This window comes from Prionailurus viverrinus, chromosome A2, assembly GCF_022837055.1.
Source record: "Prionailurus viverrinus isolate Anna chromosome A2, UM_Priviv_1.0, whole genome shotgun sequence".
NCBI classification, from domain to species: Eukaryota; Metazoa; Chordata; class Mammalia; order Carnivora; family Felidae; genus Prionailurus; species Prionailurus viverrinus.
In genome coordinates, this window is record NC_062562.1 from 82,503,733 (window position 1) to 82,530,130 (window position 26,398).

At 35.2% G+C, this 26,398-nt stretch overlaps 1 protein-coding gene across 1 annotated transcript in view; it reads left to right on the forward strand.

The window, feature by feature from the left end:
* Nucleotides 1–26,398, forward strand: part of RSBN1L (round spermatid basic protein 1 like) — a 67,457-nt gene that overhangs the window by 29,850 nt on the left and 11,209 nt on the right. The window contains exons 2-3 of the mRNA XM_047834834.1: nucleotides 2,407–2,517; nucleotides 10,487–11,127. Coding sequence (XP_047690790.1) covers nucleotides 2,407–2,517; nucleotides 10,487–11,127 — 752 coding nt within the window. The remainder of the gene's footprint in view (nucleotides 1–2,406; nucleotides 2,518–10,486; nucleotides 11,128–26,398) is intronic.

Consider the following 26,398-nt stretch of genomic DNA (forward strand, 5'->3'; position numbering starts at 1 on the left):
ATACTTACATGTTTTTCTCTGTGTGTATATTATACTTTAATAAACTTTAAAAGTTCAATAGTTATTGAAATAACACTTTTAGGTTAATAAACTAACAGGGATGATTTGGAAAATAAATGCAGAGACAGATTATTTTCTTCAGTTGTGATTTTTAAATGAGGCATAAATAGTTCATTAAAAATGTATGTTTACCTAGGAAATATTTATTTATATATGTGTCTAAGCTCCAGCTAGTTGGAGTAAACACTTAATAGCTGGATGACAGCCTATGACAGGATCTCAAGGACTTTAAGCATCAAAAAGTAAACTAATCTGAAGTGTGAGAACAGCTTAATGTATTTCTAGAATTTAAGTTATATGTGAACAGATGAGGACCTTACTTACTTGTATTTCCCTAACCCTTTTCTTATACTCAGCAATGCATATTTGTTAAGTCAGTCCCTGTTTTGGTTTGCTCTACCATCACCTGTCCTGTCCTCTCCTCTGTTTTGAGTATTATCATTTTTGCAAAAGCACTTTGTCAAGCTTGATCGGTAGAATATGCTATTTGAATTTTTTTTTATTAATGAATGTAAGTTTTAAATTGTTAAGTGCATTAATTTATTTTTCTAAGAATTTTCTGTTTAAGTAGTCTAGACCTGAGCTGTTCAGTGTGGTAGTCACTAGTGTCACTCATGTGGCTGTTGAATCCTTTGAATTGAGATATGCCGTTAAGTATAAAATATACACTGGATTTTGAAGTCTTACTGTGGAAAAAAAAATAATGTAAAATGTCTCAGTAATTTGTTAATATTGGTTTCATTTTGAAATGACCATGTTTTAGATTCATTAGCTAAATAAAACGTATTATTAAAATTAGTTTCACCTGTTAGTTTTTGTTTCTAATGTGACTACTAGAAAACTCAAATTTACATATCAGGTAAGCATTATATTTCTACTGGGCAGTACCGATATAGATGGTAATCTAATCATAAGGTGGTTATGGCCTCAGGATAATATTTATAGAAAGGACAGTAAGGGGGGATTTTAAGAAATTCTGCAGTCTGGGGGCGCCTGGGTGGCTCAGTCGGTTAAGCGACTGACTTCATCTCAGGTCATGATCTTGCAGTCCGTGAGTTCGAGCCCCGTGTCGGGCTCTGTGCTGACAGCTCAGAGCCTGGAGCCTGTTTCAGAGTCTGTGTCTCCCTCTCACTGACCCTCCCCAGTTCATGCTCTGTCTCTGTCTCAAAAATAAATAAACGTTAAAAAAAAAAAAAAATTAAAAAAAAAATTCTGTAGTCTGTGTATATACACTATATAATCTCTGTTACATTAGAAGATATTTTATAGGTTTTATGTGCTTCAATCATGACTTTGTAATCAATGGGAAGCATTTTGAGAACAGAGACTACATCACTATTTTAAAATTCTCTAGATCTTCTCTTTTGCTGGGGGCATTGGAGCTTGATTGAACAAGAATAGGGCAATAAATCTTACAAACTCAAATTTAAATTTTTAGAATGCAGATCAATGATTCCTAGAGTTCTTACACCTTTTATTTAAAAAAAATTTTTTTTAATGTTTATTTTTGAGAGAGAGGGAGATAGAGTGGGGGAAGGACTGAGAGAGAGGGAGACATAGAATCTGAAGCAGGCTCCAGCTCTGAGCTCTCAGCCCAAAGCTCAACGCGGGGCTCCAACCCACAAACCGCAAGATTGAGACCTGAGCTGAAGTTGGACGCTCAACAACCGAGCCACCCAGGCGCCCCTATACCTTTTATCTTAATATCCTAATATCACCAGCTAGCCAGATCAGTCATATCCTTTTTAAAAGATGCAAGCAAAGGTAGGGGAACTCCATTTAATCTTATATAAACCAGGCTCTGGGTAGTCATTTTATAAATTGATTTATTTAATCCTTACAGTAACCTGTGAGAAAGATAATAACCGCCATTTTATAGTTTAAGAAACTGTGATTATTTTTTCATTGTTAAGGTATTAATTTAGATATAGCCAACCTCAAAGCTAGCACTTTTTCCATTGTAGTTTACTATCTCAATTAGGCAGTTATTTTAAGTGATTTGAAGGTAGTCTAATATTGTGGTTGACATGAATTAAATGAAGAATAATCTTTAGAATGAAGATTTTTCTTTAGAATCTCTACAGATCTTTATAATTATAAATTTTGACAATATATGATGTGTATATTATGTGTTCCATGTTAATTTATGACAGGAAATTCGGAAATCTATTTCCCCCAAACCTGAGAGGAAGAACAAAAGGCATGATTGTTTTTCATTCTGATTTTTCATGGTATATTGTAACTCTAGAAATTGCACTATGGTTCATGGGGAAAAATTATAAAATGATTTTATTTATTTATTTATTTTAAAATGATTTTAAATATTTCCTTTGTTTTGTCTTTCAGATAAAATCAAAGACAAAATTAAAGAGAGAGATAAAGAGAGAGAGAAAAAGAAGCATAAAGTAATGAATGAGATCAAGAAAGAAAATGGAGAAATAAAGATTTTGCTGAAAAGTAAGTTTATATTTAGTGATGTAAGTTGTACTATATTATATTGCTCATTGTACTTTCAGACTTAGTGATTTAATGTTTGTTGCCAAATTTTGCTGAGAGCAAACTTTAATGGTTAGAATATGGAAAGTTATTGTAATAGTAGGGAGTTCTAATTCATAATGTTGTTAGTAGTATATTTCTTCAGTATACTTTATGAAGAAGTAGTAAAGGTTGAACTTCATCAAACTATTAGTTTCCTTAAATATAGGTTATTTAATTCTGTGTTTGCATTACTAGTATTTACCCATGTTTAGATCATCTAAAAAGCTAAAACAATTTTAGTACAAGAGGGATGGATGGTAGAAGAAGTGATCTTAAAAATATTTGACAGTAATCACCATCTCAAAGTCTGGTATCATACAGGGATCATTTACTCTGAGCTGAATTAGAAGGTATACTCTTACTGTGTGTTGCTTGCATACCTAAAGAATATCCTGTTTTTGTTTCCTGCCTTTTCTCTGTTAATGTTTGTTTTCAGTTGCTGTTTATACATGGGGCTGGGTGGTTGAGTAATAATACTAATCCTATCAATAAATCTAAACCCTTTCAGGAAATATGTGGTAGAAGAGAAGTAAGAACAGTCTTAAATTCAGTCAGATAGCAAGAAGAATCCATGGCAATTTGGTTGCTAGACAGCTAACAAATTCATTTGCTGCCCCTGTTAAGTCGAGAATTTACGGATCAGAATACATTGACTTTGATTAATTTGATGTTGAACTCATGTGTTAATAAACCATTATATACATTAGGAAGAAAAGCTTATAGCATTATATGTGTAATGAAGTAACTGGTTAATTTATATTATTTAAGATAAACAGAATATTAGATTCTGTATTTTCATTTCATTCTTTGTCATGTTTCCAGATGTTCTTGAGCTATTTTCTACTTGTCAGAACTTCATTTTTAATAAAATTCTTTTGACCTTGGAAGAAACAGTTCAGAGCTTAAGTTGATGGTTAGTTAATGTTCATGGTCCTTTTATTTTATTTCTTTTGACAGCGTGTGTTAGCTGTGTTGTCTAATTAGATTGCAAGCCTTTGAGGCGGGACTCAAATCTGACCACTCTAGTGCTAATGATTAATGCTTGAAGTGTTTACTTAACTTTACCCTGCTGGTTTAGTCAAATAGTCATTTTTTACTGGTTTAGTCAGATAGTCATTTTCTTATCCAATGGAATGTACATTGATGGAAATTCCTGTCACTTGGGTGAATGTTGGATTCCTTACATACCATTCATATGAAATATGTGAATCTAGAGATTATATATGCAAACAAAATTTAAAATAGCCTAAGAAAATGGAGATTTTTCAGTAGTATGCAATAGTAACGTTAACTTTGAAGTACATGAAAAATTTAGGAAAAATTTTGAATTGAACTAAACTGAAACCTAGTAATGATAAAGGGGAAGAATGAGATAGTTTTAGAAATGAATCTTAGTGACCTCTGAGATGACCATGGGAAAATGTACTTAATTATAGAATGAAGGTAAATAATAATGTAATTACTGCTTTACAGGGTTGTGAAGATTAAATCAGGTAAAGTATGGTGGAAGCGCCAACCATGGTGTCTGGCCCACAGATAATTCATTAAGTGGATATGAATCTTTTTTGTAAACATGTATGAAAGATCAACTCTTGCGATTGAAAAACAACAACAAAATTATCTCCTCCCTAGGTAAAATATAGATAATTAAGTGAATAAAACATGATTCATTTTGGAAATAGTGCCTGTACCATTGTAAGCACCAAGTAAGTGTTAGCTTTTGTTATTATCCAGTGGAAACAATTTGCCCTGCTAGTCTATGACCAGGGAGAGGTGATGTCCTGGAGCAACAACAGAATCTGTTGGTGGGGACAGTGTGCTGGTATTTACTACTGTGTGCCCTTTGTGCCCTGTTTTCCTTTCAACCTTTCTTTTCTCTGTATTATTTTCTCCTGATAATGTTACAAAGTATGGCACACACAGGCATTGATTGTTTAATGACAGTGTTTGTTTGACATCTAAAATAGATCCTAACTCTTAACTCTGCACCAGTCTCATTTCCTCCAGGTTTTCATCAAAAACTGCATGAGATTGAGTATGATTAGGTTATGTATATAAATACATAATTATATACATGCTAAAAAATTTTTATTAGTGCATAAATCTTGTAAATGTTTTTCACTGACAAAATAGGATTATTTGCTTTATGAGAAATAGTTAAAGGAACAAATAAGCTGATTTAGCTTATCCTTTTATGTTTAACATCTACCACCTACTTTTTCTGAGCATACTTACATGTTTCAGCCATTTTTATGTTGTGAAAAGTTGTAAGAACAGAGGTGTTACTATTATAGTATTGTTGAGAGTGATATTTATCATTATAGCACATAAAAGAAGCTTGCTGGTGAGCAAGGGGAATGAGGGTTAAAAGAAGCCAATATCCAAGATTATTACTAGTATACCAAAGGTCACAGGTAGGTAATTCATGTCAGGAAGAGTGAAAATATTGCCATGCAAAACAAGCAAAGTCATTCCCCTAAGACCCAGAGGTTGAAAATAGCTAATTACTACTTTTTTTCTATGTATGATAATGAATTATATATAAATATTAATTCCCATATTAGATACGAAATCAGATCCAATTTTTCTGGACAGCCCTTATTTTTTCTTTTGTTAACACTAATATACTAACTCTAGTGGTAGAAATTAATGCCAGTAGATTTGTGATATTTTAAAGTTTTTGTTTAATTAATTATTAACAATACATGCTGTTTTTGTATCTGTTTCGGTGTGTGTTTATTTCTGTATTTAAGTGAGGGTCTCTTTCCTCTCTGGCAGTGTGTGTGTGTGTGTGTGTGTGTGTGTGTGTGCGCGCGCGCCTCTCTCTGATTGAATCTTTCTTTGGCTCTCGTTGCGTTTGTGTGTCTGTGGTGCTCTATGTATGTGTGTGTGTCTGGGGTCCACTATATTCATGGATCTATGGATCTGTGGAGGGAAGGTCCCTTATCAATCCTATTCTTTTATACTTTTGAAGGTTCAAATTGACAACCCTTTTTGTTATGGGTACGTATCACAATCCTTTAAAAAAAAGCATACACGATCCTTTAAAAAAAAGCATAAGTCCGATTTGAAGAATCATAGGATTTAGAGAAATGTTGCTTTAAATACTTATAGTGTAAGAGAAGAACATTGATAATCAAAATGGTCTAATTTCCTTAAAGTATTTAAAGATTGTCTACCTATATGTCTACTGCATTTCACGTGTCTTTCTAACAAAGGAAATGAGTGACAGGTTATATAAAACCTTAAAAATCTATCTAGTGAATGTAAAAATACGTCTAGTGAATGCTAGTGCCTCAGTTTGTAATGAATGAATGTTACCTGTGTCCATCAGAGGTCCCCAACACTACCCCCAGGTTTGATGATTTGCTGAGAGGACTCGTAGGACTCAGCATATAGATGTATTCATGGCTATGATTTACCGTAGTGGAGGATACAAAGTAAAATCAGTAGAGAGAAAAGGCACATGGGGTAATTAATGTCTGGAGGAAATCAGGCACAAGCTTCCAAGAGTCCTCTCCAAGTGGAATCACAGAGGATGCGCTTAATTCTTTGAACAAGGAATTGTGACAAACACATGTGAAATGTTGTTTATCAGAAAACTCAAGACTCGATGCTGAAGGTTTCTATTGGGGGTTGGTTACATAGGCATCTTTTGTCTAGCATGTACAATTCCAGGCTCCCAAAAGGAAAAAGGTGTCAACATAAACCATATTGTTTGCACGGAAAGTTTAGATACAGTGAGCCACTCTTACCAAGGAATTGTGGGGACATTCCCAAAGTACCAGTTTCTCAGATACCAGCCCAGGGCCACCCCTGTAAGCAGGCCTTTCTAAGACCAGCAGTCTCAGCCATGTTATGTTAACTCTCTTCTGCATACTGTGCTCGCTTTAGTGTTTAATTACAGAGTACTTTGTCTTGGGAATTTAATTCCTTGTTGCTCATTATAAGACTCTCTTAACTGATTTCTTATTATTTTGCATTTTTCAGTTTCTGACCATTTAATACTGTTACTACTTTCATTCATCCTTGTGAATAGAAAATAGACTGTTGTGCCTAATTCATTTCAAAGTAACATGTGATTCTAATGGCTGGATATTTTCTTTTTTACTTTTTAAACATGTGTTAGGTATAAATGTAATAGGATATGAAGCTTATATTTTCATTGAAATGAAATTCTTTATTTTGGCAGCCCATTTAATTTGTGCAACTTTATATATTTTTTCCATTTAGTTACTGTACTTAGGCCTTTTAAACTTTAAGTTCTGTTTTTGGAGCTCGCTTCAGCAGCATATAGTACTAAGTTCTGTTTTTTTTTTTTGTTTGTTTGTTTTTTTTTTTGTTTTTTTAAGTGGGTTCCACACGCAATGTGGAGCCCAACTCAGGGCTTGAACTCAGGACCCTGAGATCAAGACGTGAGCTGAGAGCAGGAGTCAAACACTTACTGACTGAAACCACGCAGACTCCCCTTAAGTTATAATTTTTTAATTCACTGCTTTTTTTCCTTGATGCATTTGGATTTTGCTTACGTATATATACCTATTTTATCTTTTCATGCTGATTAACTCCCTGTTTAAATTTTTTTCATTATTAATTTTGTTCTTAAAATATTAACTTAAATCTAATGTTTTGATAGTTCATTCCTAGGTAGCAAGTATGAGTTTATTAATATATTCATTTATTTACGTGTAGACATTAGAGAATTAACACATTGCATTTTATGACTCTACAAACCTATGTAATCAGTAGTGTTGAAAGATTTTTATTTTTGCTTTACATAATTATACCAATTTGGTCTTCATTGTATATTTATAAATTTTTAGAAGTAATGAATTTTTACAAGTTAACATTAAATTTCCCTTTTTTAGAATTGCTATTAAGAGAATTTTTATGTTTGTTGTTTCCAAGATTAGGATTTAGTGGTTTTTATATTGTGGAAAACTTTGGCTGAAGGAGGAACAAGGAAAAAACCCACAGACCTCAGTTAGTTTATTGGTGAGAGAAATCTCTTCATTTATGGATTTATTAAATGTTCATCCATAGCAATGTATTAAATGTCATGAGGAATACAATGCCTGGCTAGGGGGGAAAGTATCACTTAACTCTTTCTTATAATTCATACAGAAGTTACTTGTTTCGCTCATATAGTATGTGGAAGGACGTGATATACAGGTATCCTATGATTGAAAAAAATAACTATATGAATTTATTTTTTTTTATTTTTTTTTATTTTTTTTAACGTTTATTTATTTTTGAGACAGAGACAGACAGAGCATGAATGGGGGAGGGTCAGAGAGAGAAAGGGAGACACAGAACCCGAAACAGGCTCTAGGCTCCGAGCGGTCAGCACAGAGCCCGATGCGGGGCTCGAACTCACGGACCGCGAGATTGTGACCTGAGCCGAAGTCGGCCGCTCAACCGACTGAGCCACCCAGGTGCCCCTATATGAATTTATTTATTTTAAAGTTTTTATTTATTTTGAGGGAGAGAGAGAACTGAGGAGGGGCAGAGAGAGAGAATCCCAAGCAGGCTCCACGCTGTCCGTGCAGAGCCTGATGTGGGTCTTGAACCCATGAGCCCTAAAGATCATGACCTGAACTGACACCAAGAGTCAGGCAGAGAGAGCCAGGAACCTGAGCCACCCAAGTGCCCCTATATGAATTTAGAATGAAGTGGTTCCAACTAGAGAGGGAAAGCAAAATGAAGAAAATGACATGAGTTGTCTTTAAAGAATGGTAAGAAAGAGGTCAGATGTGCTGGGTAGGACAAGGGTATTTTCGGAAGAGGAGATGTCTTTGCAAGTAGTACAAAGATAACACAGGCTAAGTGTTTTATAAGAAATTGTAAGGAGTACACATTGACTAGAGAATGAAGTACTTGAGAGCATTGTCTGCTTTTTTTATTTTTGTTTTTTGTTTTTTATTTTGAGACATAGTACGTGCTTGCGAGCAAGCCGGGAAGGGGCAGAGAGACAAGGAGAGAGAAAATCCCAAGCAGGCTTCACGCACAGAGCCCAAGACAGGACTTGATCTTACAAACTGTGAGAGAGATCATGAGCTGAGCTAGAACCAAGAGTCGTACACTTAACCAACTGAGCTGTCCAGTTGTCCTGAGAGCATTGTCTTTGGATTCCATATTGAGGAGGTTGTATTTTATTTGGTAGGCATTGAGAACCCTTCAAAGCAGTTTACTTAAAGGATAAATATCCAACAATATATAAAATTTATAGAAAGGTTAATATGACTCCAGCATTCAGGATGAAAGACAGTCATGAGGCTTTTAAACTAAAAATTAGCAAGGAAGTAATGTCAAAGAAGCAAAAAATCAAGGATGAACTGGATAATTCTGTTAAAGCTTGGAGAGATCAGGAAGAATGAATTGAGAGAATATCATTGGATTTAGTATTTGAACATTCTGGGAAAGTAAATTTGAGTAGACTGAAGCAGACTTAGAATTTAAGGGATAAGAATAAGGTAATAAATGGAAGGACCTCAGCATAGATGGTTGCTTTGAGAAGTTTGATCAAAAGAAGAGGATAGGGAACTAGTTTAGTTTTGTAAGGGTTTTTGGAGTTGGTGGGAGGGACTTATTTTTGAAAAGTAGGCAGGACATCTCACTGGAGACAGAAAGGAATAAAAGCCATATGTGCATATGGAAAAATTTAGGTAAGGAAACAGATTGGGAAGGTTTAATTTATAACAGGTTGTCTATAAAAGTGAAATAACAGGTAGAAACAGTGAATGCTTTTTCTTCTTAACTCTTACCATATGGCTTTCTCATACTATCTTAGGAAGCATAGTATGTTTTTTAAGTTTATTTATTTTTGAGAGAAAGAAAAGAGCACAAATGAGGGAGGGGCAGAGAGAGAGGGCTCAGTGTAGAGCCTGCCACGGGGCTCAATCTCAGGACTGTGAGATCATGACCTAAGCATATATAAAGAGTCTGGCACTTAACCTATTGGGCCACCCAGATGCCCCAGCATAATACTTTCTTGTGAAGATGTTTGCTTTCTCCTATTTTTCTTGCTGTACAGAAATAAATATATTGTGATAAAATTACACATTTATATGTACACTTAGTCTATAGCTGTATAGCCTCTGCGCATTACTCTTGTATTTTTTGGAGTTCTAAATTTCTGGACCCAGAATCTCCCTGACTTTAGTTACAGAAGCTTATTAATGTATATGGTTATAATCCCTAAATGTTTTACTTTTTTATTCATCTCTTTACTAGTACATGGGTATCATTTATGCTTATAGGACATGTGAAATTATTCTAATTTTGTCATCTCCTTTATGCTGCCTTATTGGGTCTTCATTGGGGACTTTGCAAAATCTAGTGGACCTCTAAAATAGTCCATTTTAGATGCAAGCATAGTAAGGAGGAAATATGGTAAACAGCTAAGGAATTGCTGTGTTTGTTGCTGCTCATACAATGCAAGTAGTTCTCTCCCTTTGTGAGTTATAAGTCTTTTGACTACATGCAATTTTTAAATAACTTAGATGCATTAAAATGATATGTGTCATTGGGAAACATCTGACTGATCTCTGTTCAACTTTCCATTTCTGATTTTTTACATTTAAATTTGAAGATTATGCTTTCTAAAATATCCATTCATTACTTCAGTAAACACTGATTGAACGTCTGCTACCTGTCAGAATGGTACCATGCGCGATAGGTACAAATTTGTCGTAGGCCTTCGTGTGTGTGTGTGTGTGTAGAGAGGGAAGGAGATTGACTAAATTATGTTTATCAATATTGTGTAAAACAAGTCCCAGATACAAACTCAAATCTGAGTAAACTTTGCTTATTTATTGTACAATAGTTCCTTAAGCATGATTTTTAAGTAACTAAAATATGGAGTTAAAAATTTTTTTTTTCTCAACAGGTGGGAAGGAGAAACCAAAAACAAATGCAGAAGACTTACAAATTAAAAAAGTAAAGAAGAAAAAGAAAAAGAAACACAAAGAGAATGAAAAACGGAAGCGTCCAAAAATGTATAGCAAATCTATTCAAACCATCTGCTCAGGATTGCTATCTGATGTTGAAGATCAAGAAGCCAAAGGCATCCTAAATGATAATGTAAAGGATTACAGTGGAAAGAATTTGGATACCAAGAACTATGATTCCAAAATTCCAGAGAACAGTGAGTTTCCATTTGTCTCATTAAAGGAGCCACGGGTTCAGAATAACCTCAAAAGGTTGGACACGTTGGAGTTCAAACAGCTCATTCATATTGAGCACCAGCCTAATGGAGGCGCATCTGTTATCCACGCCTACAGTAATGAACTCTCCCACCTGTCTCCTGTGGAGATGGAGAGGTTTGCAGAAGAGTTTGTGGGTCTAGTGTTCAGTGAAAATGAAAACTCTGCAGCTTTCTATGTAATGGGTATTGTTCATGGGGCAGCTACTTATTTACCTGACTTTTTAGAATACTTTTCATTTAATTTTCCCAATTCACCAGTGAAAATGGAGATATTAGGAAAGAAGGACATAGAGACAACGACTATGTCCAATTTTCATGCTCAGGTAAGAGGTTTTTAGGTTTTGGGTTTTTTTTAACTTTTAGTTACATGTTTTAGACAAGTTTCTGTTTTTTATTTTGCTGTGGGTTTGAAATAAAAAGGTAAGACTATAATGACAACTTTTGGGAATATTAAGAATAAATTACTGTCCTGATGTGAACATAAGAGTTTAAATTTCAGATTCTGGGGTGCCTGGGCGACTTAGTTGAGTGTCTCATTCTTGATTCCATCATTGGTCATGATCCCAGGGTTGGGGGATTGAGTCCTGCGTCAGATTCTGTGCTGAGCATGGAGCCTGCTTAAGATTCTCTCTCTCCCCCTCTGCCTCTCCTCCCCTTCCATGCTCGCTCTCTCTCAAAAAAAAAAAAAATAAGTAATATAAAAAAATAAATTTCAGATTCTACTTAATCTCTTTTTTCTTAGAGATAATGAAATAAGATTCTGTTGTCCTTTTTTGCAAGGATTTATCTTGGAAATGAAAGAAATGTGATGGATGTAGCCATGTATTTTCCAGCCCCTACAGCAGTACTCTTACCTAAAGATCACTTAAAATTATCTTGTTTTCTATCTTAAAAGTACTTACCAGTGGATCCATCACATAGTAGGTGCTGAGTAAATGTTGGCTGTTAAATATATTTTAGTACAAAGGAATCAGTTAATTCTGCAATTATGTGAGAAGGTTAGTGTATCAGTGCATTTACTGAGCTAATTTCCTTTTCCTGCCCTTCTCTATGGTATAGAATGTACATTATTTTAGAAAGCAGAGGCAAAATAAAATCCACTGGCTCTTGAAAGTGAATGTGGGCTCATCTAAAAGGTCATTGCCAGGGTGCCTGGGTGGCTCAATTAGGTGAGCGTCTGACTCTTGATTTCGGCTCAGGTTATGATCTCATGGTTCGTGGGATCAAGCCCCACGAGCATTGGGCTCTATGCTGACAGTGAGGAGCCTGCTTGGGATTCTCTCTCCTTCCCTCTCTCTCCCCTCCCCTGCTCACTCTCTGTCTGTCTGTCTGTCTGTCTCTCTCTCTCTCTCTCTCAATAAATAAATAAGTAAATAAATAAACATTAAAAAAATAATAAAAGGCCATTGCCATTTGCACCCACTCTCAGATCAGGGACTGCTTGCTTAGGCCAGGAGATCAGCCAACTTTTCATATTTATGGGTGCTAAAGTTCCCAGTTTTCTAAGTAATAATTGACATTATGCTAGTTTGGAAAGAAGGAAAAAGTGAAAAAAGTCCCAAAGAGATCTTAGTGATCATGTATTGCAACCTTTCTCACCTTACAGATAAGCAAACAAACATAGATAGGAGTAATTTACTATTTTAAGTTTGGTAGCAGTGTCAGGAGTAGAACACAATCTCCTCAATCTTCATCCAGAACTGTTTTACTTATTCTGAGTATATTTCTTTTTGTGATATGTGTTTAAGTTACAGTCTCTACCTTAAGTGATAGTCTGGACGTCCAGTCATATCCACATGTCCAAGCCCCCTTCCCCCACTGTATGTTTGGTATATATTCTGTAATATACTATTGTCTGGAAAATACAGTAGTACTTAAAGTTTTAATGTGCCTGTGGGAAGATACTCCTTAATGTAACATGTTTGAGAATCGGAATGTAAATATTCTTTTAGAGCTGAAGGGGAGCTATAGAGCATCTATTATTAGCACTGTCATTTTATAGAATTCTAGAATGGTTAGTAACTTGTCTGAGATTACACCTCTGTCTCGTGGTGGAACTAGTGATAGTATCTATTAGTATCTAGTAATAGTGTCTACTATTTAGTCAATAAATAGTTCTGTGCCAAGAACTGCTCTAAACACAAATGTAATAACTCATTTAAGCCTTATTACAATCTAATTTTAGAAATAGGGAGAGAAGAAATAACTTGCCCATAGTTCTTTGGTACTAGATCATTCACTTGTCATTTATTATACGTCTAAGTGCTAGGTTTTATGCTCGGCCTCTTGACTTCCAATCCCACTTATTTTCATTATATCACAACCTTTCTTGCTGCCATGCTATGCAAGTTTATTTCAGTAATCTTTCAAATGTCATGATACATTTGCTTTTCAAATAGCTCCCAAATACATTTTCTTTCAAATTAGGAATTTTTTATTAAACAAGAATTTTCATGTTACTGTGTAATAAGTGCTTTTGTTATGAATTAAAATGAGATACTGGGACTCATTAATTGTGCCACTGTGTGGCCAGTTGTGGGTTGCGGGTCCCTGAAGAGCCACCTACCATTCATTACCTATCCAGGGTTTTGGTATAATACATGTTACATAGAGGAAACGCTAGGCAGATGCTAGAGTTCTTGGTTACCAGCTGTGGCTCTCGCCCCTATATGATCTGTCAGCTGCAAGGACAGGTTTTACCTCTTTAGCTTTATAGTTACTGGCAGGAAGCTGCCTATGCAAGGTCCATGTTTCACTGCCCCAAGATCCTCCAGATTGAGTCATTCCTGTGGTGTGGAGAAGAATATCCAGCAAAGAGCTACTTTGAACTGCTCATTTGGTATTTCTTGTTTTTTTAAGAACGAGGTATCTGAGGAGCGCCTGGGTGGCCCAGTTTTGGTTAAATGTCTGACTTCATCTCAGGTTATGATTTCATGGTCCATGGTTTGAACCCTGCATCAGGCTCTGTGCTGACAGCTTGGAACCTGGACCCTGCTTCATATTCTGTGTTTTCTTCTCTCTCTGCCCGTCCCAGGCTCATGCTCTGTCTCTCTCTCTCACTCAAAAATAAATAAAAACACTATAAAAACAACAAAATGAGGAAACCAAGGAAGAAGTTGTTTGCTGCCGACTGGGGCAGGTAGCCTTGTGTTTGTTCTTAGGCGCTAGCTATCTGAAACTGAATGGAATCCAAAAAAGAGCAAATAGGAGAGAAATGAGTATACTTTTTGTAGCTTATTTTTATTTCTGGTTTCTTGATTCTTCCCAGTAACCCCCCATCTCTTAACCTAATTTGTGGTATGCCTCCAGGAAATTATTTAACCATTTGTATAGGTTTTTATTTGGGAAAATGCTTTATGAATTACAGAGACTAAGTTATAAACATGTATTTAGAGCTAAACCAGTTTATAACTTGAGCCTTTTCTTGTCCTGAATGTGAGAACCTCTCTTCAAAATTTAATTTGTAGTAATATCTTATAGTCATTGTAGTGAGTTGTGACTGGGTTAGTGTGAATAGCTGGTTGAACTCTGATGTGGGGTGGATGGAAAGAGAAAGGGGTCTAGTTAGGATCTTGCCGTTTACCCACTGTGACACTAGCCTGCTACTTCAGCTCTTTGTCTCCGATTTCTCACCTACAAAATAAGGATAATATTTAATTCACAAGGCTATTGTTAGCAATATTTCATAGACTACTAACAGGTTATACAAAGAGAGTTGTTATAGTGACTTAGTGCAATATTTAAATTTTCCATTTTGTTGAATAGGTGACAACTGACTTCTGAGTGAGGATTCTTAAAAGTGTGTTAATTTATGGTAGGGAGTTCAGCAAGTACTGAAGGTCAAAAATTACCACAAATGCTTTATATACAAATAAGGAGTTCACTGAATTATGATATATGCACACAATGGGATATTATTGAACCATAAAAAGGAATGAAATACAGATACTGTTACATAGTGTGGGTGAACCTTTAAAACATCATGCTGAGTGAAAGAAGCCAGTCACAAAAGGTCACATATTGTATGACTTCACTTACATGAAATACCCAGAATAGGTAAATCTATAGAAACAGCAGATTGGTAGCTGCCAAGACCTGGGGGAAAGGGAAAATTGGGAGTAACTGCTTAATGGACATGAGGTTTTCTTCCTCCCTCTCTCTCTCTTTCTCTCTCTTTCTTTCTTGCCTTTCCTTTATTGAGATTTTCAAAACTTTTTTTCTTAACTTTAATTTTTTTTTTTTTAAGTAATCTCTGTGCCCAGTATGGGGCTTGAACTCACAACTCCAAGATCAAGAGTCACATGTTCCACTGACTGAACCAGCCAGGCACCCCTTTTATTGAGAATTTTAATTGCAATAATTGAGGTAGAACATTATGTTAGTTTTAGTGTATAACTTAATGATTCAATATCTGTATATATTGCAAAATGATACCACAATAAATTAACAACCATCACACATAGTTGCAGATTTTTTTCTTGTGATGAGTGCTTTTAAGCTCTATTCTCTTAGCAACTTTTATTTATTTTTTTTATTTTTTTATTTTTTAACGTTATTTATTTTTGAGACAGAGAGAGACAGAGCATGAACAGGGGAGGAACAGAGAGAGAGGGAGACACAGAATCTGAAACAGGCTCCAGGCTCCGAGCTGTCAGCACAGAGCCCGATGCGGGGCTCGAACTCACGGACCGTGACATCATGACCTGAGCCGAAGTCGGACGCTTAACCGACCGAGCCACCCAGGCGCCCCTCTTAGCAACTTTTAAACATAAAATACAGTATTATTAATTACAGTCACCATGCTGAACATTGCATGCCGGTGACTTACTACTTATCTTATAATTGGCTTGCACCTTTTGACCACCTTCACCCTCTCTTACCCCCTCCCACTCCACTTCTGACAACCACCAATCTTTTATCTGGATCTATGAGCTTGGTTTTGTGTTTTGTTTTAAGATTCCACATATAAGTGAGATCATACAGTATTTGTCTTTCTTTGTCTGAACTTATTTCAATATATAATACCTGCAAGGTCCATCTGTGTTGCTGGAATCAGCAGGATTTCCTTCTTTGTTTAATGGCTAATACTCCATTGTATGCTTATATACACCTCATTTTCTTTATCCATTTATCCACAAATGGGCACTTACATTGTGTCTTTTTCTGTGTCTTGGCTATTATAAATAATGCTGCAGTAAACATAGGGGTGCATCTGTCTACTCAAGACAGTAATTTCATTTCCATGAGATAAATACCCAGAAGTGAAATTGCTGAATCATATGATAGTTTTATTTTTCGTTTTTCGTTAAAATTTTTGTAAAAGATAAACTTCTTTAAGCTTTTGTTAAATCGATTTTTTAAATAAACTTTTTATTGAAGTATATATACACAGAATGCACACATTATAAATGCATACATAGCTTGATGAATCTTTACTAAATGAACACACCGAGATTTTAAAAAGTAGAATATTACTAGTAGCCAGAGCTTTCTCCAAACCCCTCTTTATCACTACTTTGCACCCCACCACCAGCACATACACAAGCACCCAGGCAACCGCCTCCTGACTTCAAATATCACAGATAAATTTTGCCTGTTTTTGAACATTTATGTGACAGAATCAAATAGTATGTGCATTGTTTTGTGTGGCTTCCTTCCTTTTATCTTTATGTTTGTGAGATTCATCTATCTTGTGTGTAACAACAGTTTATTTTCTCATTGCTGTATGGTATTCTGTTATATGACCATACCACAATTTATTTGTTCTTTTTAATATGGATGAATATTTGAATTGTTTCCAGTTTGTGGCTATTACAGTAGGGGTGCTATGAATATTTTTGTACATGTGTTTTGGTGAGCATATGTATTTGTTTTTGTTGGCTATGTATATAAAATTACAATTTCAGGATCAAAAAGTATGCACATGCTCAGCTTTACTAGATACTGCAGGTTTTCCAAAGTCATTGTACCAATGTACATTCCCACCAGCAGTGTACCACATCTTTGGCTACACTCAGTAGTGTCTGTCTTCCTCATTTTAGCCATTCTGGTGGCTGTGTAGTAGTATCTCATTGTAGTTTTAATTTGTATTTTCCTGATGACTAAGGAAGTCAAGTTCCTTTTTATATAATTATTGTCCAATTGGATATCCTCTTTTTGAAAGTAACTAGTTTACTCTTTTGCACATTTCCCTACTGGCTTTTTTTTTTTTTTCTCTTCATGGAGTTGTTGGAGTTTTTAATATATTGTGGATAGGATAAGAATCTTGTCAATTATATGTATTGCACATATATCCTCTTACTCGAAAAGGCTTGCCTTTTCACTCTTAAGAGTGCTTTGATGACTAGAAGTTCTTAATTTAATGTAATCTAATTTATAAGGGTTTGGTTTTTTTTTTCCCATTTATGATTAGTGCTTTTTGTGTCCTGCTTAAGAAATCTCTGCCTAACCCAGGTCATTAATGTATTCTCTGAAGTTTTCTTCTGGAAGCTTTTATTGTTTTATCTTTTGCACTTAAATTTACAGTTCTTCTGAATAGATTTTTGTATATGATATGAGGTCACCATCAGGGTTCATATTTTTTCATATAAGTACTCAATGGACATGATCATTTATCGAAAAGGCACCCATTCCATGCTACATTGCAATGTCCTCTTAGCCATAAATCAGCTGAATCATATATATGGTGTGCATTTCTGGCCTCTTTCCGATTTCCTTATTCTTTTTGTCTTAGTTGCTATAACTTTATAATAATTCTTGATATCTAGTAGAGTAAGTATTAATTTTGCTGTTCTTCAAGATTTTCTTGGCTCTTTAGATTTGCGTATAAACTCTATAGTTGTCAGATACCACAAAAAATCTGCTTAGGATATTGATTGGGATTACATTGAAGTTGTTATTAAGTTTGAGTACAATTGATGTCTTTACAATTTTGAATCTTTCAGTCTGTGATCATGGTATTTTCCTTCATTAGTTTTTTATTTTCTCTCAATAATATTTTTTGTTTTTCATCCTACAGATCTTACACATCTTTTGAGATTCATTCCTAGGTATTTGAGGACTTCATTTTATTTATCACTGTTTTTGAGAACTTGGAAGTTCTGAGTACCTCTTAGAATATGACATTAACACTCATCTTGAGAAACTGAAAATATGTCTTGTACCTTATTTCTCTTTCAGCACCCTTCTTCCCTTTACCTATGGCATTATTGTGCAGCATGCTTATTAGTAGAATCATTTAGTGAGGCTATATATTTTGGTGATGTCAAATGAATTAGCCTACATCCTGCCATGTGCATTTGTCTTCACCAAAAGAATTGGTTGAGATAACATTATTGGACTCATGCGTGGTATTATTCTACGGGAGGAAGAAAATGAGGTATCATTGTTGGAATGTAGTTTCACTTAATATCAACCATAACAAAGACAGGGTGTGGGAAACAAAGCCAAATTCATGTTCTAGTTTGATGATTTGATCATGACCTCTCATTAACTAAGTGCAATAGGTTAGGTTTACTAAAACCTGGTATAGTTGAGAGATAATACTTTTTACAGACCGGAGGAAAGAAAATCTGTAGAGAAGTTTTGAATTTTAAAATTTTGTAATTCACCATCCTTTAATTCCTCTTTCTGCCTTTTATATTCTGAAAAACCTCAGATTTAGTCAAAACCAGTCCAAAAGCAGTATTCAAAAGATCTAGAAACATGTGAGAAGAGATAATTGAATGAGTTCATAGAGAGGAAGTGTGCAAATCTAACCTTTACTGTTTTTCTTTAATCTTAGTTTGGAAAATGCACTTAGCAGCATTAAAGAAATTGTTGATAGGGACGCCTAGGTGGCTCAGTCATTTAAAGTGTCTGACTCTTGATTTTGACTCAGGTCATGATCTCACGGTTCATGAGATTGAGCCCCACATTGGGCTTTGCCCTTCAGTGCAGAGCCTGCTTGGGATTCTTTTTCTCTCCCTCTCTGTCTGCCCTACCCTGCTTGTGCTATGTGCGTGTGCGCTCTCTCTCAAATAAATAAACTTTAAAAATTTTTAACAAAAGAAAAGAAATTCATGATAATGAGTATCTGTAATGAATTAGCACTATTTTTTAGTGGATAAAACAGTATAATAATGTTAAAATATGTATTTTATGTTTCCTTGTATTGTAGTATTGTACTCTGTGCAAATATTGAAGCTTAAAATGTAAGTAAAACCTCATCTGTTTCAACTTAAAATAGGTCCTCATATGCCCAAGTTTAGATCAGACCCAGAGAATTAATACTACCAGCAAGGGCTGCTGTATATGCTGACATAAAATTGTTACTGCACCTATTCATAGTGCAACCTGATGGTCCTGACTACCAGTGGCTTGTGGAACCCAAACTAAGTCCATCCTCATGAGACTAGTTTGTTTCCTTATCTCCCTCCTTTCCTTCCCTCCCTTCTTCCTTCTTTCCTTCCTCCCTGATTAAAATCTGATCAACCAAAATTCATTTGTCCTCAATTCTGTGGAAAGTAAAAGATGACAAATTATGTAACCATTCCTATGATCTTTGTAGTGTTTATCTTTGTAATATTACTCTGTAGTTTTCACAAAAACTCATTTTTGCACCTGTTCAGCCTTTATCCTTGAAATGTGTTATTTGAAATTTTTTGTGTATGTGTGTGTGTGTATACACACAGTGCACACACACACACACACACACGGCAGTGACAGATGATCGAGACCTCCTAGTCTTTGAATTCTTTTGGTTTTAGAATTCTTTTTACTTGTGTAATTATGTTTTCTATCTTCATCTGTACCCTTGCAGGTTGCCTGAAAATTTTAAAGACCATGTAGAATTATAATGTTGTTTTAGTAGGTCATGTCATGTCAGTAGTGTTGTGGCTCTGAGGTTAGTGATATAATGTCAGTCAAAGTGTATGATAAAAGTCTTTTTGAGAACAGAAACATATATACATGGATTTTTGTTGTAAGTTAATAACCTGTCAGTTCTTTTGCTGCAGCAAACAAAACCTTCAAAACTTAATGGCTTAAAGTGATTTCTCACAATTCTTTGGGCTGTCTGGAGAGTTCTTAAGGTCTTTGTTGGGTTGGCTGGGGCTGAATGGCTTCATTCACGTGTCTGATGATTGACCAAGGTCAGTTGGTCTTAGGAGATCTTGCTTGAATGTCCAGTGGTTGTTGTGCTGTCACCTGGAGTGATGATCCCATTTCTCTCATCATCTAGCAGGTTAGCCTAGGCTCATACACATGGTGGTAGGTGCAGGACTCCACAGAGCAGAAAGAGGGCAATTCCTAGTGCACAAGCCTCTGCTTCTGTTGGGTTTGCTAATGTCTGTTGGCCAAAGGAAGTGAAATAGCCAGGCCCAGATTCACTTCTTGAATGATAGGACTGGTGCAGTCATGTTGCTTAGAAGTGAGCACACAGGGGCGCCTGCGTGGCTCAGTCGGGTAAGTGTCCAACTTCGGCTCAGGTCGTGATCTCGAGATTCATGAGTTTGAGCCCGGTGTTGGGTTCTGTGCTGACATTTCAGAGCCTGGAGCCTGTTTTGGGATTCTGTGTCTACCTTTCTGCCCCTCCCCCGCTTGCACTCTCTCTCTCCCTCAAAAATAAACAAACATTTAAAAAAAAGTTTAGGGGCGCCTGGGTGGCTTGGTCGGTTAAGCGTCCGACTTCAGCTCAGGTCATGATCTCACCGCCCGTGAGTTCGAGCCCAGCGTCGGGCTCTGTGCTGACCGCTCAGAACCTGGAGCCTGTTTCAGATTCTGTGTCTCCCTCTCTCTCTGCCCCTCCTCTGTTCATGCTCTGTCTCTCTCTCTCTGTCTCAAAAATAAATAAACATTAAAAAAAAAAGTTTAAAAAAGTGAGCATACATGCTTGGGAAGAATTTTTGGCCGTCATTTGCAATCTCCACATTTGTCCTCGTTTTTCTACCATCTCCATTTTGTTCAAATATTCATTTGATAGTAGGAGGACAAAAAGGCAAGTAAGACAGGAGTTTAATCTGTTAAGGTATAAATGAGGTTTCTTTCTTGTCACTCAGTATTTAATCAGCACATACTCTGAACACTGTAGTTGGAGCTGTGAGAATATGAAAACCAGAGCACTTATCTTCTGACCACCTTTCCCCTCCCCAAACTCTGAATCCTGGTTTTATTTCATCTTGGTTCTGAGTTGTTTGTATCAAATAACTTAGGTCATGATGTTAACTCATGATTAAATGGCTGGTACTTGGTAGTGAAAGTTATTAAATCTGATCTGATTTGTTAAGCTTTGTCCCTCTGCAGAATGAGACAGTTAAGATTTGTTGGCTTCTTGCTGGGGTCATTCACTGTTTTAGGCCAGTAAAAATGATTAGATATGCCATCTTTGAACCATTGGCTGCATTTGTATTAAAATTTTATTTTGACCATTTGTGCCTGTCCCATCTTCCTTGAATGCTTAGGAGCAGATCTGTGCAAAACATTACTGTAGCAAGTGCCAGGTGCTCTAAATGAGAAAAGGGACTTTTTCCTTTATTGTACTGTTTTAAAAATGAATAATGATATTTTTATCCTAATTTTAGTTGAAGTTACATGGATATTTTTGAAATAGAATGTTGACTAAATGTCATTACGTGTTAGATTTTGATTTGAAAGGATATGCCAGATGTGATGGGGAATGGCTCCCCCATGTGGCACACTCATTTATGTTAGATTTTAGATTTGCCTCAGTAAGAATGGGATGAGCTTTTTTTTTTTTTAAATAAGACTTTCCCTCTCCTTCCCCCTCTCCCCTCAAAACACCCAGCAGAATTGACAGCCTCTTCTGCCCTCACCCCCTAAATTTTTGGTTCTGATAATTATCCTGTTTTTGTGTTTTCTTCAGATTGATGCTGATCCTAGCTAGCTAGGAACATCTGTAATATCTTCTGTATTTATTATGGCTCACTATTATTCTGTGGAACCATTACTATCTCAGGATGTTGGTAGGCATGCTAAAACAAGTATGAGAAAAACTGGTTTTGAAGCCAGAATAGTTTGTGTAAGGCTGGGTCAAGTAAGTTATGTTTACCTTGAGACCTCACAGAAATGCTAATAGTCCCTGTGTGTGGTAAACCTCCCACATGGAAGAGTTTCCGAAATTTATTGGACTGTATAGAATCCTCTTTGCAGGGGCTGGCATATCAAGAAACATATTTTAGGAAACAGCAAGTTGTTTCAAATGAGTCATTCTTCATGTTTTTTTTGAATTACTTATTACCATATTTGCTTCTTCCCTTGTAGCCATTTTTATACATAAAATAAAACAGTTTTGAGTCTTACGGATTTATTTTTGGCTGTGTTTTTCTTGTCAGAAAGTCTACTTTTTTTCTTTTTGTAAGCAGGCCGACCTCAGAATCATAAGGTCTTCTTTTTGTTCATTTATTTTAAAGATTACTTTTCATGAGGAATAATGAATAGGATTTCGGTTTAAACATGATTTAATTAAACAGTTCATTTCTTGTTAACCAGAACTTCTTAGATTTTGTTTTTGACACTTAAACAGGCATTGGGTACAAGAAGTTTCCTATTCCTGATTTTTCTTTCCCTTTATAACATTTATAAAGAATATGAGAGGGGAAAGGTAAACATGCAATCATGATGGTGGTAGGTTTTGCGGGGGGTGGGGGGCGGCAGTGAAGGGAGCTATAGGGAGGAGATTTAGATTAAAAATATTCCATCTGCTTCTAACAGGCACTTTTTAAAGATGAGCTTAATTTAACTATTTAAATATAAGCAAAAATGTCATTTCTATCTTTTATTGTGTTGTCTTTTGAGTGTACCTAAATTGAGAGGAAAAATATGTGTACTCTTTGTAACAATGCATTTTTCTTTTAGCATATAGGATTTGTTTTAAAGCAGTGACACGTTTTGATATTTTCTAGTAAACTTTTTAACTGCATCAGAAAACTGATGGCTTGACTACTGTTTACTGAAGTGAGTCAAAGCAAATAAAGTAATCTCATATCCAGTGTCATCAGGATGTGATATTTTTCAGATAGGTGGTTTTTCTAGATAATGGAAGCCCATAGTTTTAGGTGCCAAGATTTTAATGAAAATACCCTTTTTAAAAGCATATGCAATACAATTTAACTCTGTTTTCAGTCTAGGTTTGTCATTCTGACGCTCTAATGCATGCTAGGGGAGTTGCAAATATGTATGCCTGCTTCTTGTCACCACTCCCCACTTCACATTTGTGATTTCTTATCCTTTATGATTTTAGAGATTAGTTAGGATTGTGCCTAATGTAGAAACATATGTCAGAAGAGACCCTTTTATGAGTCATGGTTTTATGGCATTTATTTTGGCTCTCCAGAGATTCTTTAGAACCTTACCTGTTTCCTCCGCCTCAACCCCCACTGCCCTTTAGTTATAATTGTTAAATAGATGATTTTTGGAGAGTTGAAGCTTTTTATCTTATGATATTGTAGGTTTAATTTCATTCCATGTAAGAATAGATATTTGCTATGTAGTATTGCAGTAAAATAGGTGTCCTCTAAATCAAGAGGTACTTACATTTTTTTGTGAAAGGTGTGTGGATCATATTCTTACATTTTGTTGTAACCACTTTAGTGCCATCTGTATATTTTATCAAGAGATACATACTTTTTGAATTTGAATGCATTATTATGTGCAATATGCCATGTTTAAAACATTAAATTAGTGATTCCGACTAATTTAGTCTATGTTTGAATATTGGGTTGTGAAATTACAAAGTTAAGTGGTATATAATTAAAAGTTATATTACAGTGTATTTTAAAAGATTGCTTTCACAAAATTACTTTCGTGAAATTTTGTAAGTAAGATTTTGATGACTTCAGTTTAATTTTTAAAATTTAGTTTTAAATTTAAATATATTTGTATCCATCGTATTGAGTTATCAGAGTATTATCTTTAATATTTGGAGAATAAATGTTTTAGAAGAAAATTACTGTTTTGTTTTTGAACATGATAGATAAGTATACATAGTTTATATAAAGACCATACTTTTAGTAGAATTTACCTGTGTGGTTTTAATAGTAGACAAATAGGATGTATTTTACAGTTTTAGCACATTTTGGTGAAAAGGAGAGAGACCTGTACTTTTATTAAAGCAAATTATGTATATAAGTAAATTTCATATATAATATATATGTATTTTGCCATGAGGTGACAAGAACTATAAAGATTCAAATACAATATTTAAGATTATAAGCTGATGACTAGAGTCTATATTACTTTACTCTTGAAAATTTAGTTTTTCCCAATTACCTTTTGAAATATTTATGACTTATAATAAGACCATATTTTAAAACATCATCAAAAGATATAGCCTCTTTTTAGGTGGCCTCAAAATAGAAATGGTGGGAGGGGGACTCAAGTTTGTTCTAATTTATTTAATGTATTATGTTAAAGTTTTTAATAGTTTTTAATTAGTCTGTACTAATTTAGATGTGTTTCATTTTAGTTTTAGTATATGTGCTGCCGAAGCGAGCACGTTTCATTTTAGTTTTAAACAAACAACAACATTTATAACTTAGAAATTAATGTAAAGGTAATTTGAATGAAATGAGATGACTAGGTCAGTATGTTCCTTTCAATTAATAATCATTCTAGGCTAAGATAACATCTGGTTAACATCTGGTTAAGTCAGTTAGTGAAGTACTTAAGTTATAAGATAAGACATTATCATTTGTCTTTAATATTATCATCCAAGAAGCTTTACCCATTTTTTTAGTTACTAAATGATACATTTTTACTTAACATTTAAACACAGAAATTATACTCTTAAGAGGGCTGAATGTTAAATTTGTTAGTAATTAGTTCTGGTTTTCTGATTACTGTATTTATCCCGTCTTCTCTATAGTTTAATAATGCTTTTAGTAGGTTTTTGTTTTTTGTAGGATGGAAGCAATTTGAATTGCATGGCAACTGCTAGGTAGAACTCAGAAAACTACCTCAGTTATTTGCGAAAAAAATTATTTCAAGTATAGTAAGACCTGTTTTTACCTATTACATAAATTGTTATGGTTTCATATTTACATTTCCTCAGAGAAGATTATCTTTGATTCCTAACATTCACATTAAAGAGCATTCTTTCTTGGTGTTATCTTTTATATGCACACATTTAATTTTTGCACTTGGAAAGAAAGTCCAGTGGACCATCCACCCATTTGACTTTTCTTGAAAAGTATGTTCAAAGTGCCCATTTCTTTTTTTAATTTTTTTTTTTTTAACATTTTATTTTATTTTTTGGGACAGAGAGAGACAGAGCATGAACGGGGGAGGGGCAGAGAGAGAGGGAGACACAGAATCGGAAGCAGGCTCCAGGCTCTGAGCCATCAGCCCAGAGCCTGACGCGGGGCTCGAACTCACGGACCGCGAGATCGTGACCTGGCTGAAGTCGGACACTCAACCGACTGCACCACCCAGGCGCCCCTCAAAGTGCCCATTTCTTTAGGAGAGCTCATAAATTGAGTTGTGCTTAGTATTTTAGAAGAATTTGATTGTTGAAGATTCCTCCTTCCCAAATTATTTAGTTGATCATTGAGTCACTGCCCCAATTATTCAGTTGATTGTTGTTGATAATGTGATGTCGTAGAATGAACAAGCTGGGTGGCAAGGACTTCCTTGATTTTGGCTTTGTTAGTACTAGTTAATAATTAGAAACGTTTTTTTAATGTTTTATTTATTTTTGAGAGAGAGACACAGAGGGAGACAGAGGGCGAGTAGGGGAGGAGCAGAGAGAGAGGGAGACACAGAATCCAAAGCAGGCTCCAGGCTCTGTGCTTGTCAGCACAGAGCCTGAGGAGGGACTTGAACTCACAAACTGTGAAATCATGACCTGAGCCGAAGTCAGACACTTAACCTAAGACTCAGCCACCCAGGTGCCCCAGAACTAGTTAATGATTTAGATGAGTTATCTGAGTTAAACAAATTAAGGAGATTTGAGGCACAGAAATTTGGTTTGAAGTGGAAATATTATTATCTTACTGTGACTTTTACAGGTCAAATAATGTATTTCAAAGCACTTAGAAAATTTGAGTTTTGCAGTGTAAGTCTGATTTCACTGAATGGCCATGAGGTTTGTTAATACAATCATATGCAGATCCAAAACTGAAGCCACAAACTCAGAATCACCTAATAGAATTAATGTTATGTCCGTTCTGGTAAATTTGCTTCATTTTGAATTGATAATAACCTTTAGCTTTGTTAGACTACATTTCAGAATGCACACTGATGACTAATTTTCTTGTAGTACTGTTAGTACATGTAACCATCTAGAACCTCTAGAGTACAGTCAGATCTTAACATTTAGCTCTCTCAGTATTGAAGATGCTAAGAACTTTTGGGATACAGGAAAAAAGATGAAATCATGAGTACAAAATGGGGACACAGAACTTCCAATTTTTTTTTAACTTGATTGGAAGAGTGTGTTACGGTTCTAAGAAGTGAATTTTTGACAGTTAATCAAAACTTAAACTTGGAATTCTGGTAAATAAACTTATTAAGGAATTAACATATCATTGTTAATTGCTTTTGCTGATTATAATAAAAATGAAGTGAAATTCTCTAGTATTTGAGTCAAATTAATCTATT